Source organism: Haemorhous mexicanus, chromosome 13, assembly GCF_027477595.1.
Source record: "Haemorhous mexicanus isolate bHaeMex1 chromosome 13, bHaeMex1.pri, whole genome shotgun sequence".
Taxonomy (NCBI): domain Eukaryota; kingdom Metazoa; phylum Chordata; class Aves; order Passeriformes; family Fringillidae; genus Haemorhous; species Haemorhous mexicanus.
In genome coordinates this window covers 21069511-21081950 of record NC_082353.1, presented here as the reverse complement: position 1 = coordinate 21081950, position 12440 = coordinate 21069511, and the positions used below count along the sequence as shown (strand labels likewise).

At 41.0% G+C, this 12440-nt stretch overlaps 1 protein-coding gene across 11 annotated transcripts in view; it reads right to left on the bottom strand.

Moving 5' to 3' along the window:
- IQCH (IQ motif containing H) overlaps nt 1-12440 on the bottom strand; it is a 53807-nt gene that overhangs the window by 26987 nt on the left and 14380 nt on the right. For all 11 annotated transcript variants that reach the window (XM_059858728.1, XM_059858730.1, XM_059858737.1 and 8 more), the window contains 4 exons: nt 9004-9087; nt 6811-6986; nt 3437-3709; nt 347-538 (listed from right to left, as the gene is read on the bottom strand). In XM_059858728.1, coding sequence (XP_059714711.1) covers nt 347-538; nt 3437-3709; nt 6811-6986; nt 9004-9087 — 725 coding nt within the window. The remainder of the gene's footprint in view (nt 1-346; nt 539-3436; nt 3710-6810; nt 6987-9003; nt 9088-12440) is intronic.

The window sequence follows — 12440 nt, the reverse complement described above, 5'->3', positions numbered from 1 at the left end:
TGCTGCCTATAACCTTTCCTTTATGTCTTCACTTAGCTAAAAGAATGTATAAAATGTATACCAAAAAAATGTATAAACCCTGCCCGTTATTGCATAGGAAGTGTTATGACACAAGTCCTTCCTCAGTTGGCTGCCTGGCATTCCTTCATATTTTGGAATATTTTGGAATATTTTGGAATATTTCCCTGTTTTATTTGAATTACTGCTGCTTTGTGAAGCCAAGCTGAGCTGTGATATGAACATTTACCTTCAAATGAAGGCTCAGGGAGGAGATTTACAGCGAGGAGGGACCTCAGGGGACACTAAAGAGCCAAGACAACACAGGAGATGCAGTTTTGTTACTCACACGAGCCTGGCTCTCACTCCACACCTCGGGGCCGTGTCCCTGCTGCTCCCTCTGGATCCAGGGGTAGCATTCCAGGTGGGAAGTGACATCACAGAAGGCAGTGCCATCTCCTGCACGCTCATCATCCACCTTGAAGAGCCAGCGCTGCACCTCCAGGTTGTCCAGGATGAGCTGGCTGAGGGCACGGAGCAGCTGCAGGGCAGGGACACAAAACCCTTCACACCTCCAGCTCCCAAATATTTATTTGGGACATTTATCACAAGTTATTTTCCTAAGTATGCGTGGGAAATGGATTTGCAGAGAATTCTCAAAGCCTGGCAGAAGGCTGACATAGTGGGATGACTTAGATGACTTATTTGAAACACAGAGTTTGGCACCTTGGCTAAAGGAGCTTTAAGTTTATATACATTGATTATTAAGATAATATACATTGATTATGATCTATTTTATATATAGAATATATTTGATACTATATATACTATATTTTATATTCTATAATATTATATATATAATATTTATTTTAATAATTTTCTATACATTGATTATTATAGTGTCAATGCCAGTGATAAAGCCCTGTATGATATATATATAGTATGATGTATTTTATATATAAAATATTATATATCATATTAGATAATATATACACAATATTTTATATATTATATAATCTTATGTATGTTATAACTATTTATTAAAATGAGTTTCTAGACCTTGATTATTATAGTGACAATGGCAGTGATAAAGCCCTGTGTGCTTCACTGTGCATGGCAATTGATGAATAAAACCATCAAAGAAGTTTTTTCTGTCCAAGAGAGAGGGGGAAATGTGGGAAATGGATTTGAAGGAAATTCTCAAAGCCTGACAGAAGACCCAGAGTGTGCATCCATATGCCAACCTTGAGCTAAGACATGCTGGCTTAGAAATGCCATGGAACGGACAGACACTGCTGAGAGAGAAATGGAACTGGAAACAAGTTTCAAAGGTTGGCCTTACAAATAAAGCTAGATATGTTAGGGAAACAGAACAATGAAAAATGCACTGTGTAGGACCCATGAGGGATAATTTTAGATTGGCTTTGAGGCATTTACAGCATGGTGTGGCTAAAGCTGATAGGCCAAGAAACACAGTTAGGAAATAGTTGGCTCCTGATTGCAATGGCATGAATTATAACATCTGTATTGTCTGAAAATGGAATAAAAGTTTTAAAAAGTCTCTCAGTTGCCCCTCTCTGGGTCAGCAAAGGGCACAATCCAACAATATGGGTTCATTTTCTCAGAGGTGTTTGTGTTGTTACAGCTGTTTGGGTATGGATTGAAAGCTGCCTTTGAAGACATCCCTGTTTTCTGCACAGAGGAATTTACCTGCCCAGGTGCTGTTTTTTGGTTTTGTCTGAGGTTTTGGATCACCAGGAGTGCTCCATGAATGTTTGTGACAAGGAACAACGCGGAGTGGACGATGCTGTTTGCAAAAATGTGCCAGGGCAGCACCAGCCAAAACAGCTGGGAAATTCTGCAGCTGGAGAGTGCATCCCATGGTTATAAATGCACAGAGGAGGTACCAGGCAGGCTTTATAAAAATGCTAATTATTTATTTGTGTATGTATACAGATTTAAATGGCTTTCAAATGCCTTTTGCCCAGCTGGTGCAGGATGCAATTAGCTTCTTAGAAACTGCAAATGACTTTGAACCTGGTAAAAGTATTCTCAGATCTGGTTGTGTTGGCTGGAGCCTTCTACGTTTTACAGAGTAATTTGAGGGATTTTTGTTTCTTTTTTTTAAAGATTGACCTAAAATACAATTACATGTGTTCCATTTGTGGCTTTTGAGAATCACATAAATGTGTTTTTCTTGAGGGCTCCCCCTACAGTAATGAAAAGGATCAATAATCCTGTAAGGACTGTACCAAGCACAAAGAATTATGTGCTATCTTTAAGTGAAAATTGAATTGTGCTTTACCATGGTGTCACCTCACTTTGATTATTTAACCTAAAATGTCAATATTTCATACAAGCAAACAACAGAAGGAGAAATTCCATAACCCTGTAGGATGAACCAGAAGTATTGTTAAATAATTTACGTGAATCAAATAAATCAAACAGCTGTTTTGCAGGTCATTGATCATACATTTATTTCATCTACTGGAGAAGTAGCAATGGATTTGTGTAGCTTAGACTGTCCAGTGCTAAAGGTGATTAACAAAAACTAAAGCAATGTGAAAAGCCTCTTGAAGAAGCAGGAGCACCTACCAAAAAACCTTAACAATGATTATTTTCCTGGATGAGAAGTAACACCACCATAAAAATGTTGGGTTATTTTTAAATAAATACTTGGACATATCATTGTAAATTGCAAAATCAGCTTAGAGAATAAAATACTGAGGAGCTGGCTGCAAAATAAACATGTAAAATGAAAGCACAGAAACCTCCTGTGCCTCGTAATTTCAGTTCAATAGGGTGTTGTTATTTTCCTACTGGTCATGCCAACAAGAGAGATGAATTTAGCAATGACAGGCTGCAAAGCAAAACTGCAAAGATGCTCAGTGAACCTCAGTGGGAGCAGGCTGACTGAAGGGACATTTAGAACAAGGATTCTTGGAAAATGTGCATCTTCACTCACTGGATTCATTTCATGACTTCACCCACGGGGCACCAGCACAAACTGTCTCAAATATTGGACCAAACACTTCTACATCCTCAAGCCCATGAAGAACCCCAGAGTAATTGTGTTCCTTCCTGCCTTGGGCACAAACTGCCTTTCAATGAGCCAAAAAAGGACCCAACCTCACCCAAGATTTGATCAAACCCACGAGGGTTTGGGAGTTACCACTGGAAAAATAGTTGGGAGTGACTGTTAAAGAACAACCCAGCATCCAAAAAAAACCTGCTGTGACTGTCAAAGTTCAGTTAGAAAAGAAAAATAAATAACAAAACCAGCAACAGGGCTTCCAGCAAAGCCCCTAAATGTGCCACAGGGTTTGCTAAAAACCAAATCCCAGCCAAGGCACTGCAGGTTTAATATTTGCAATATAAAACTATTGTTCCTTGATGAGGGTCTCATCAACGGAGTTACTGGAGTGACCCAAATCCTCACCTGCTCCCTGCTGTGGATGTCCCACTCTCCAGGAGGGGTTGGCACTCCAGCACTGGCAAAGATTCTCTTGCTGCCAGACTTGGTGCTGTAGAGCTGAGCCACTGCTGGCTCTGAGCCCAGCAGTGGCACCTGGAGCTGGTCAGCCACAGCCAAATCATCCAGGTGGGGAACACCCCCAACCATGTAGGCATCCCTGCCCTGGAGCAGAACCTGCAGCCTCTGCATTGTCCTGGGGCTGTACTTGAGCACAGTGGCCAGGCACATGTGATGCTCCTGGAAAAAGAGAGAACATTTATTCTTATGAAAAGTGAGGTTTTTGTTGTTTTTTTTTGTTCTCCCCCTAATTCCTAACGTTGCCCACAATAAATACATTATTAATAGCAGGCTGGGTTATGACCTATCCTGTAGCTTAGCAGTTTAAATTGATAAAAGCTGTTGGGGTGAGGCTCCATAATCGTGCACATCTTTAGTGGGTTGGAATGGCCTCGTTGGGAATAGAACTAATTACTACACATCTGTATTTATTTGATCCGTGTGGAATTATCCTTCTGTCAGGCACAGAGGCTGCTGGCCTTTGGATAATAGTGATTCATCTCAGCAACACTCCTGGCATGGTTTAACTCCAGAGCTCCTCAAAATCAATAAAAAAATGAAGAACCCCCCCTCCCTATAGCAGGGAATGTATTTCACATACAGTTCAGGCTATTTGAAGTGATTCTCTGAGAATAAAACACTTTGATTTACAAAAGCTTTCAGTGCTTACATTAAATTACTGGGGATGCACATTTCCATTTCACAGGAGCTCTGATTGCTCATCTAAAGGACCACTTAAGGAGAGGGGAGCAGTTTTGTTGTAGGGGTTTTTGATTAAAACACAAGGGCTCCAACTTTTTTGGAAGGAATTTCTCATTTCTTCCCAAAAAAAGATCTATTGCTGAACAAGCAGCTCATGACATACCCTACAAACTGAAATTAAATTAAGAATATCACTCATGGCGGGTGAAACCTCAAAAATGTTTTAAACAACATATCCCATGCGTGGCCTGCATATATTCCAATTATTTTCCCAAAAATATACTGAGGGTGAGACAGGGATGGAGAAATTGCGCAAGAGAAATCCACTGCAATAAATTGCCATGAACAAATCAGAATCCCAACAAGGAGAAAATCATCTTCCTAGTGAGATTTCATCTCATTTAGGCCTCAGGAATTTTCAGGATAATGCAAATCCTGGATTTGCCAGGGATTTCCAGCACTGAAGAACACAGAATATTTTCCTTCCAAGTCCTGGATGTTCATTGCCAGGGACTGAAGTAGAAATCGAGATTTCTTTGCTTGGATAGGGAGGATGGTGCTGGAAAAGAACACAACCCTTCTGTCAGTCCCTTGGTGCTTTCTCACACCGAACACAGCTCCTAAAAGTGCCCAGATCTCTCTGTGAAGGAGTTGGGCACCCTGCAAGGACAGCAGGAATGGGACCCTCTCCAAAGCTCCGGCAAAAAAAGAGAATTACAGAAGTTTCAGGATGAAAAGAACAGCAAACAAATCACCTGGAGCCCTTTTGCTTGCCTCAGTTTTAAAGCCAAGACATTCAAAGTCCTGCCCCATGGATTGCCTTTAGCTGAGCCCTGGTCCCAAGCAGGGAGCTGGCCCATCCCAGAGCTCTGCCTGCAGGGAACAGGATCCACTCCCAGCCTGGGGCCACCCTGGGGCTGGAGGGAGGAGATTTGCTTTGTGCCCCTCAGTAATGGATTTTACACTTAATTAAGAGGTCAGGCTGTAAAAGCTGCTTCATTGCTGCTTTTTGAGAGTGCTAGAGCTGCCAGGGTGTATGGGAGTGGGAGGGAGAGCAGGGAAAAGCAGAACTGAGGGATTCCAGCAGGAACAGTGGGTATGGATATGGAATTAACCACAGTTCTTGGCTCTCAAACCTGTTGATTTTTGTTTTGTTTTCAGCTTCCCAAGATCCCAGATCTGCCCTTGGCATCAGGGTCACCAGGAGAGCAGAGCTGCCTCCAGCTGGACACACCTCAAGGGCAGGATCAGGGCCAGCTGTGCCTTTTCCACACATTTTCCTTCCAGCCAGTTCCACCAAAACAGCTGGGAAAATGTGCAGGGCTGATCTGTGCCTCTGGAATTGCTAAAAGGAGCCCTCTGAAGTGGCCTTCAAGCCACTTTCATTGATTGGGAATAAATTTCGATCCATTAGGTGCAATAAAAGCTTTTTATTCAATAACCCAGGAGAAAGACCCTTTATAATAACTTTTAAACCTCAAACCCTTACACAGCCCAAATGAGCACTGAAACCAAGGCATGACCAGGAGCAGTCCTGAGCAGATTCCTCTCCACACAGACGATGTATTCATTAAAAATACTAATTATGAAATGGTAAAGAACACGTGTTAAATGAAACAAGGTGGGTTTTGCACATTAACAGGTGCGTGGCACTCGAGAGCCATGGGTCACCTCAACCTCCTTCACCTAAAATCTGGTGCTGTCCATTCTCCTGACAGATTTTGGCATTAATTCACAGTTGGGAGTTACTATTGGAAAAATAACCCAGCATCCAGAGAAAAAACCTGCTATGACTGTCAAAGCACAACTTAAAAAGGAAAAATAGCAAAACCAGCAGCAGGGCTTCAAGCAAAGCCCCTAAATGTGCCCCAAAGTTTGCTAAGAATCAAATCCCAGCCAAGACACTGTGGGTTTAACATTTGGAATATAAAACTGTTATTCACTGTGAAGTGTCCACTGCACTGCAGCGTTTTCAGAAACACTGAACACACTGTACATTAATTAGAACACGTTTTAGCACATGAAATTAAACCTGACTTGACAGGTTTGGAACTCATATTTCTCTAGTATTAATTATTATTCTGGAACTATCACTTTTGTATTAATGGAGCTCATATTTATGTATTATTCTGATCTGTTTGAAACTCAGATTTCTGTATTATCACCTAACTTTATTTAAGCCTTGTTCTTTAAGGAGCTCTGCACTGGATTGAGCTGCAAGAGCCCTGCAAACACAGCAATGACTGAGGGCTGGGCTAGCCAGAGATAAAGTTGGAGTAATAAGAATGGTTTATTGCTATGATTTGCTTAGAGATATAAATCTATCAAGTTCCCAGTCCCAAGCACAGAGTCAGAAGGGACAAGAGCCTACAAATAGCCAATCTAGGACAATCTCAAGCAAGTCTATAAAGCTAAACCAGGATATTTATTTCCAATGCTCTAACTAGTAGTCTAATCAGTAAAGCCCTTAAACTTGCAATAATATTTCACTGATGTGTACCAGAGCGTTGCAAGTTATAAAATTTCCAATTTAATTTTACTGCATCCCTCAAGCTGTAGTAATTAGAAGACAAACTCACAGGGAAGCTGTTTATAGCTTCAGGGGTGAGAATTTTGAACCTGTCCTGCAGGTCAGCCATGTCCTCAGGGTTCCCAGATCTAACAGCTGCCTGCAGACCCAGGAGTTTATTGTAATACTGCAGTAGCTCCTCACTCAGAGCAAGGGGGCAGATGTAGATGACGTCCACGTTGGCATCTGAAACAAAGGGGCACAGTGCTCACTGCTGGGAGAAAGGTGCAACACTCTGCTCACCAACAGCTCTCCTCAAAATGCACTGCAAGTAAAGAAAAATGGGGCTGCATTCCCAAATCTTAAGGCTTTTTACCGTGCTTCAGCATTTCTCTGAAGCCAGGGCAGTGACCCAAAGGAAGAGCTGCTTCCTGGGATTCAATCTGCAGAACATATTGGGGCAGGATTTGGGAAGTGGTGCAGGGGGATTTGTGAGCCCAACTCCCATTAACATCAATGGGAATTGAACTGCTTGAAAAATACATCCCATTAATGCCAGTAAATTATAAAACTGAGCCATTCAGTTGAGAAAGCTGAGGAAATTGCAATTTTCTACGCTGCCTGGATTTTCCATGGGCTGTTCCTACTCCTGTGCTGCCCACACAAAAGCTCAGGGTGGGGCATCATTAATAACCACTGCTGGGCATGGCAGTGTGCAGGGCAGCACGGTGTGGAAATCTGCTTTTCCTCATGGAAAACAGCTTGGGCTGAAGGGCTGTGTCCACACAGAAGGAAAATCTGTAATACAGGCAGTTTGGGAAAATTGTAACCACTCTGTTCTGCTAAAATATTAATGGTAATAGATGAGCTAATGAATTAATGGGCCTTGAGGCATCAATAGGCAAAGAGCACTCCAAGATTTTGATCCAAATCAGTGGGAAGCCTTGCATTGTTTTATTGTGCACAAGTGCCAGGGATAGCTGCTATTCCATGGAAGAACTGCAGCAAAGCAAGGCCTGGGCAAGGAAACCCCGAGCCAAAGGTTGGAACGTGAATGAGAGATCCCACTGCTTGACTTTGTTTTGCCAGAGCTGCAGGGAAATAATCCACGTTTAAAAAGTGAGGCCAGAACTCACCTGAGGCATTAAAGTACCAGAGCCCACAAGCAGAGTCTTTGTATAATTATTTACCAGATAACTTTAAAAAATAACTACTGGAAGAGTTCAGCACCATTCACCAGTCAATACTCAAGTGCAAAACTGACAGCTCTGGTGAATTTGGGGAATAAAAAGCTGCAGCACATTCTACTGCTGTAGCACTGCCCTATAAAGAGATAAAGTCTCCTCAGGACACAGGGGGGCTCCAGGGACAGCTTAACTCACAAGGGGTTACAAACAGCAAGGAAATCCTCTGCTTTTCCAAACAAAAACCAAACCAAAATGGAAAATCTCAGTGCTCCTCTGCCAGGCTCAGGTAAAGCACATGATCCAGTTCATAATTTAGTTCATATTTCACTCGTTTGTATCTTCCTTGTGGTCTATTTTACAGCAGAACCAATTTTCATGTTCAGAAATGAGGAAAAAATATCTGTATTTAACGGCCAAAAAAATCCACCTTAAAAAAAAGAAAAAAAACCCAGTACAGTGGAAAAAACCAGTATTAGTGCCTAGATAATATATAAAGGCAATTACATTATTATTTTAGGCAACTGTAAATTTCTGGATCTAATATATTTTTGTTCCAAACTTACTAAATGGCATTTATAAAATAATCATGATCCTGAAATATACATGAATCATGTAAAATATGTCATCCCAGGGAGCCAATGCAGTTGGTCACTGCTAACTAATATCCTTCCCTGCTTTGCTTGAAAGAAGCCTGTCAGGAAAAAAACCTTTTAAATAGATGCCTTTTGCCTCATTTGCTGATTTAAAAGGAAAAAAAAAAGGGGTTTAAATAAGGGCTTGCTCCTTTGCAGCACATCTTTCTGTGTGAGCCTGAATGGGCTCCCTGATTTGGGGAGCACTGAACACTCTGTGGTGCTGAGCAGCTCACAGGAGGAGGCTGCTCCACCTCGGCACGGAGGGGCAAGGAAGCAGCAGGGTTTTTATGGATAACGTGGCCAGGAAATGCCACAATTCCTTCTCAGCTTCTCTGTGCTCTATAGTCAATATTAATAATAATTTTAAAAAGTCCCAGTGTTGTTTTCTCTCAGTGCCAGCTGAAAGGGGGAATAGTCAGAGAGCAGGAGCTGATCACATACCCAGGATGTCACAGAGCCTCCCCATCTGCAGGTTCTGCTGGAGAGCAAGGTCAGGGATGTGCTCACGGATGTGTTGGGAATATCCTGGAAAACAAGGAAAGCCCCCCTCAAACTGCAGTCAGAAAACCCCTGGTACAGATTTGGGGGAAAAAAAAAAATCGGATTTCTGGATTCAAGAAAGCTGAAAAAAAACCCCTATTTGAAATCTCACAGCACTCATTGCAGCATTTTTCTGAATTTACTTTTATTACTGATGTAACTTCACATTTTTCTGACATTTTAAATACAGACCTGAATGTTACAGCCCTACAGAGTTTTCTAATTGAACCATGCAGACCATTTTGCTGGGAGTCTTTCATGTTGCTGGATTTCTTTTTTTTTTTTTTTTTTTTTTTTTAATGTAAACACTGGGGGAGGAAAAAAATGACACCATCATTAAGCAAGAATCCTGGTAATTTTGTCCTTCACACAGATAAAAGGCACCAAAGCCACTTCATTAAGGAGATGTCTCAGTGCTACCTGCTCACTTTGTTGCAGAGGAAAGGTGAGTGACAGCCTGTCTGAGCCTGGATTATCTCTTTGCAGGTCACAATTCCAGCTGGTTCCATGCTCACGTTCAAAAAGACTGCAGGAAATGACAGCAGCGCTGTAACTATAATTTTTTTAAGGCTGTAATTTTCAAATTGGTGGAATTCCAAAGGAATTGTGGTGCCTGTGCAAACAGCCACAGCTCCACTGGCAGTCACCACCGGGGATATTAATTGTTTAATCCATCAGGATTAATCCCAATTTTCAGAGTTTGGCATAAAAACGTGACTGATTCAGGAACAAGATCCTTACATTTCCATATATCTGCACATGGAAAATCATCAGAAACTCAGGCAAAACGCAATTTGGCTAAAATCTGCTCAGTTATTTCAGTGCTTTCATGTAGAAAACAGCAAAGGGGATATTTCTGCCTAATTACAAAGACAATTACTACAAGTGATCAGCGTTCTAAGGTGCTGTGGCAATTGCACACAGAACATGAGAAAATACAGAGCAATTAAAATTACCAGTTTAATTTTTGGTCATTTCTTACCAAACTTACATATTACAGTCTGCACAGTGGTACCAGGCACTCGGAGAACTCATCCAAGTAAAATTCATTGATTTGATTTTTTTTTACTCCCCTAGTATTAAGCTACAGTAATTAGAAAAAAGCCTGCTCAGAGTATTTAAACTTTAGTCTCAAGGCTTCATTTTGTTCTGTCACCCAATCTTAAGGCACTAGAAATGCTGCCTAATATTTTCAAACCATTTAAGTCAGCCTCAGAATGCAGCTGATTTCCTTACCCTGAAAACGCTGGCTTTTAAGAACTAGGCCAAAAAATAACATGCAAACATCACTTGGAAAACCAGGAATTATTTGAAAGGAATAGCAAAGTGGCAACTGAATAAGTAGAAATTTATCATTTTGCTCAGGCTTTGCAGATCCAGTGTTGTAGCACTGTACTTTGCACAGGGAGGTTAATAAACCACATTAAGTGACAAGATATTAACTTGCACTGGCATGACCCCATTAGATTTAATGAGGAATATTCACTGCTGGTGAATCCTTGGCCTCCCTCTGGACAGGATGAACCACATTCCTCCTGACCCACCTTGAACATTCCATACTCCAAAACCGGGCACCTGAGGAAGCTGATTAAAGGGTTAATATTCCTCTTCCAGTTTAAACAAACCCCAGGCCAAATCAATGCAATAGATTGTGCTCACAGGCTGCATGTTCCAGTGCAGCTGTGCCATCAGTTCTGGTTCCTGACCCACCCCCAGGCTGGGCAAGAAATTCCAGATGGTGGCTGGAATTGGGATGTGGCCAAAGGAACACTTGGGAATGGGACTGGGCTTGGCATTCACGACTCCAAAGTGCAGAGAGAAGGGCTAAAATAAGAGGAATTCATTCATTCATTCCCCTTTCAACCTCAGCTCTTTAATGACCCTTTAATTGACATTTCCTTAATAAATTCTGCTCATCTCCAAGTGGCTTCTCCCACCAAAGAATCCTCAAAGGTTCCTTGGAGAACAGGAACAAGAGAGAGAGGGACAAGGCAGAAAGGTTCTTGGGCAGGATCTGAAGGGGAAGGAGGAAAATGAGCTGGGATCACTCACCTGGTGCTCCCCAGGACCTGGGACAGCTCTAGGAAAGGACAGCCAAGGTTTCATAATTTTTGTCTCTGTTTGGCACACATTTGTGTAAATGTAAATCTGATTTAAAGGTTCAAATTCATTTCTCCTCACTCTGCCTGACAACAATCCTTAACCACTGGATTCTGCCTTGCTTTTTTAGCTATCCCAGAAATCCCAAGTTTTTCTTTGGGTGAAATAAATGGAACCATTTGCTCCTCCCAGCAGTACAATTTAAGCTCTGCACCATCCCTTTTCCTGGATTATTTCCAGGAACTTGACATGAATCTGAAACTGTTGTGAAATGAGAAATTCACCCTCCTGGCTCTAGCACCATTCCTGGGAATTCCACCTGCAAGGGAAGAAAAATCAGACTCGGATTTGTCCCAAATGCTGAAATCAAGGACACTGAGCAGAGAATTTCAGGTTTTATTTCTGATTTACAAAACTGAACTGAGAAATTACTGAGTATCATCAAACTTTGGTGTCTTCTTGATTATCTGCTCTGTCCCAGGTTTTGTAGCTTAAAAATTTTTTTATGGTTGCAAAAGGCAGTAAAAAATAAAAATACTGCTGAAATCAGCTGGCATTTTACATATTTAGTCCTTTTTGACTGAGCCAAATGTTTGCTGTTTAAATTTTCCAGCTTCCTCTAAATCTACTCCAGTAATTCTTAATTTTAAATTATCAAATGTGCAGGAGCAGAATAATCACACGTAAAAAAATTTATTGTTAGATTTTAAAAGCTTTTAGTGTAGGGATTTTATGTTTTCACCTTTTAAAATTTTAAATATCAGCTGTTCTTAAAATTAGATCAAACCAAAATTGCTCAATGTTAAGAATTTTTTGTTGCTGTTTCTCAAAATCAGTCTAAATCTTAACATTTCAAAAGAAGGAAAAAACCCCAAATATTTCCATTACATTTTAATAAGCTTATCATGATTTAATCCATGCAAAATCCCTATGGAATACTGGAAATATCCAGATATAGCTGCATTTAATAAAAACAAGCAGGAATAACTTTTCCAAACAGCACTTTCAAATCCCTCTTTTAAAGGGAATAATTTATATTTTTAAAAATATTTTAACCTACTTATATAGGTTTTCTAATTTTCTAAAAAACCACCTGCACTCAAATTCTCTTTCTTACTTTTTTCTTCCTCATTAAGGGGGAGATTCCACTCAAATCCTCCATCTCCAAACTCCTGTATTTACAGAACAAGGCTGTGTAAATCCTGCTACAGAATCAGGGCTTGGGCTCCCACTGAAGT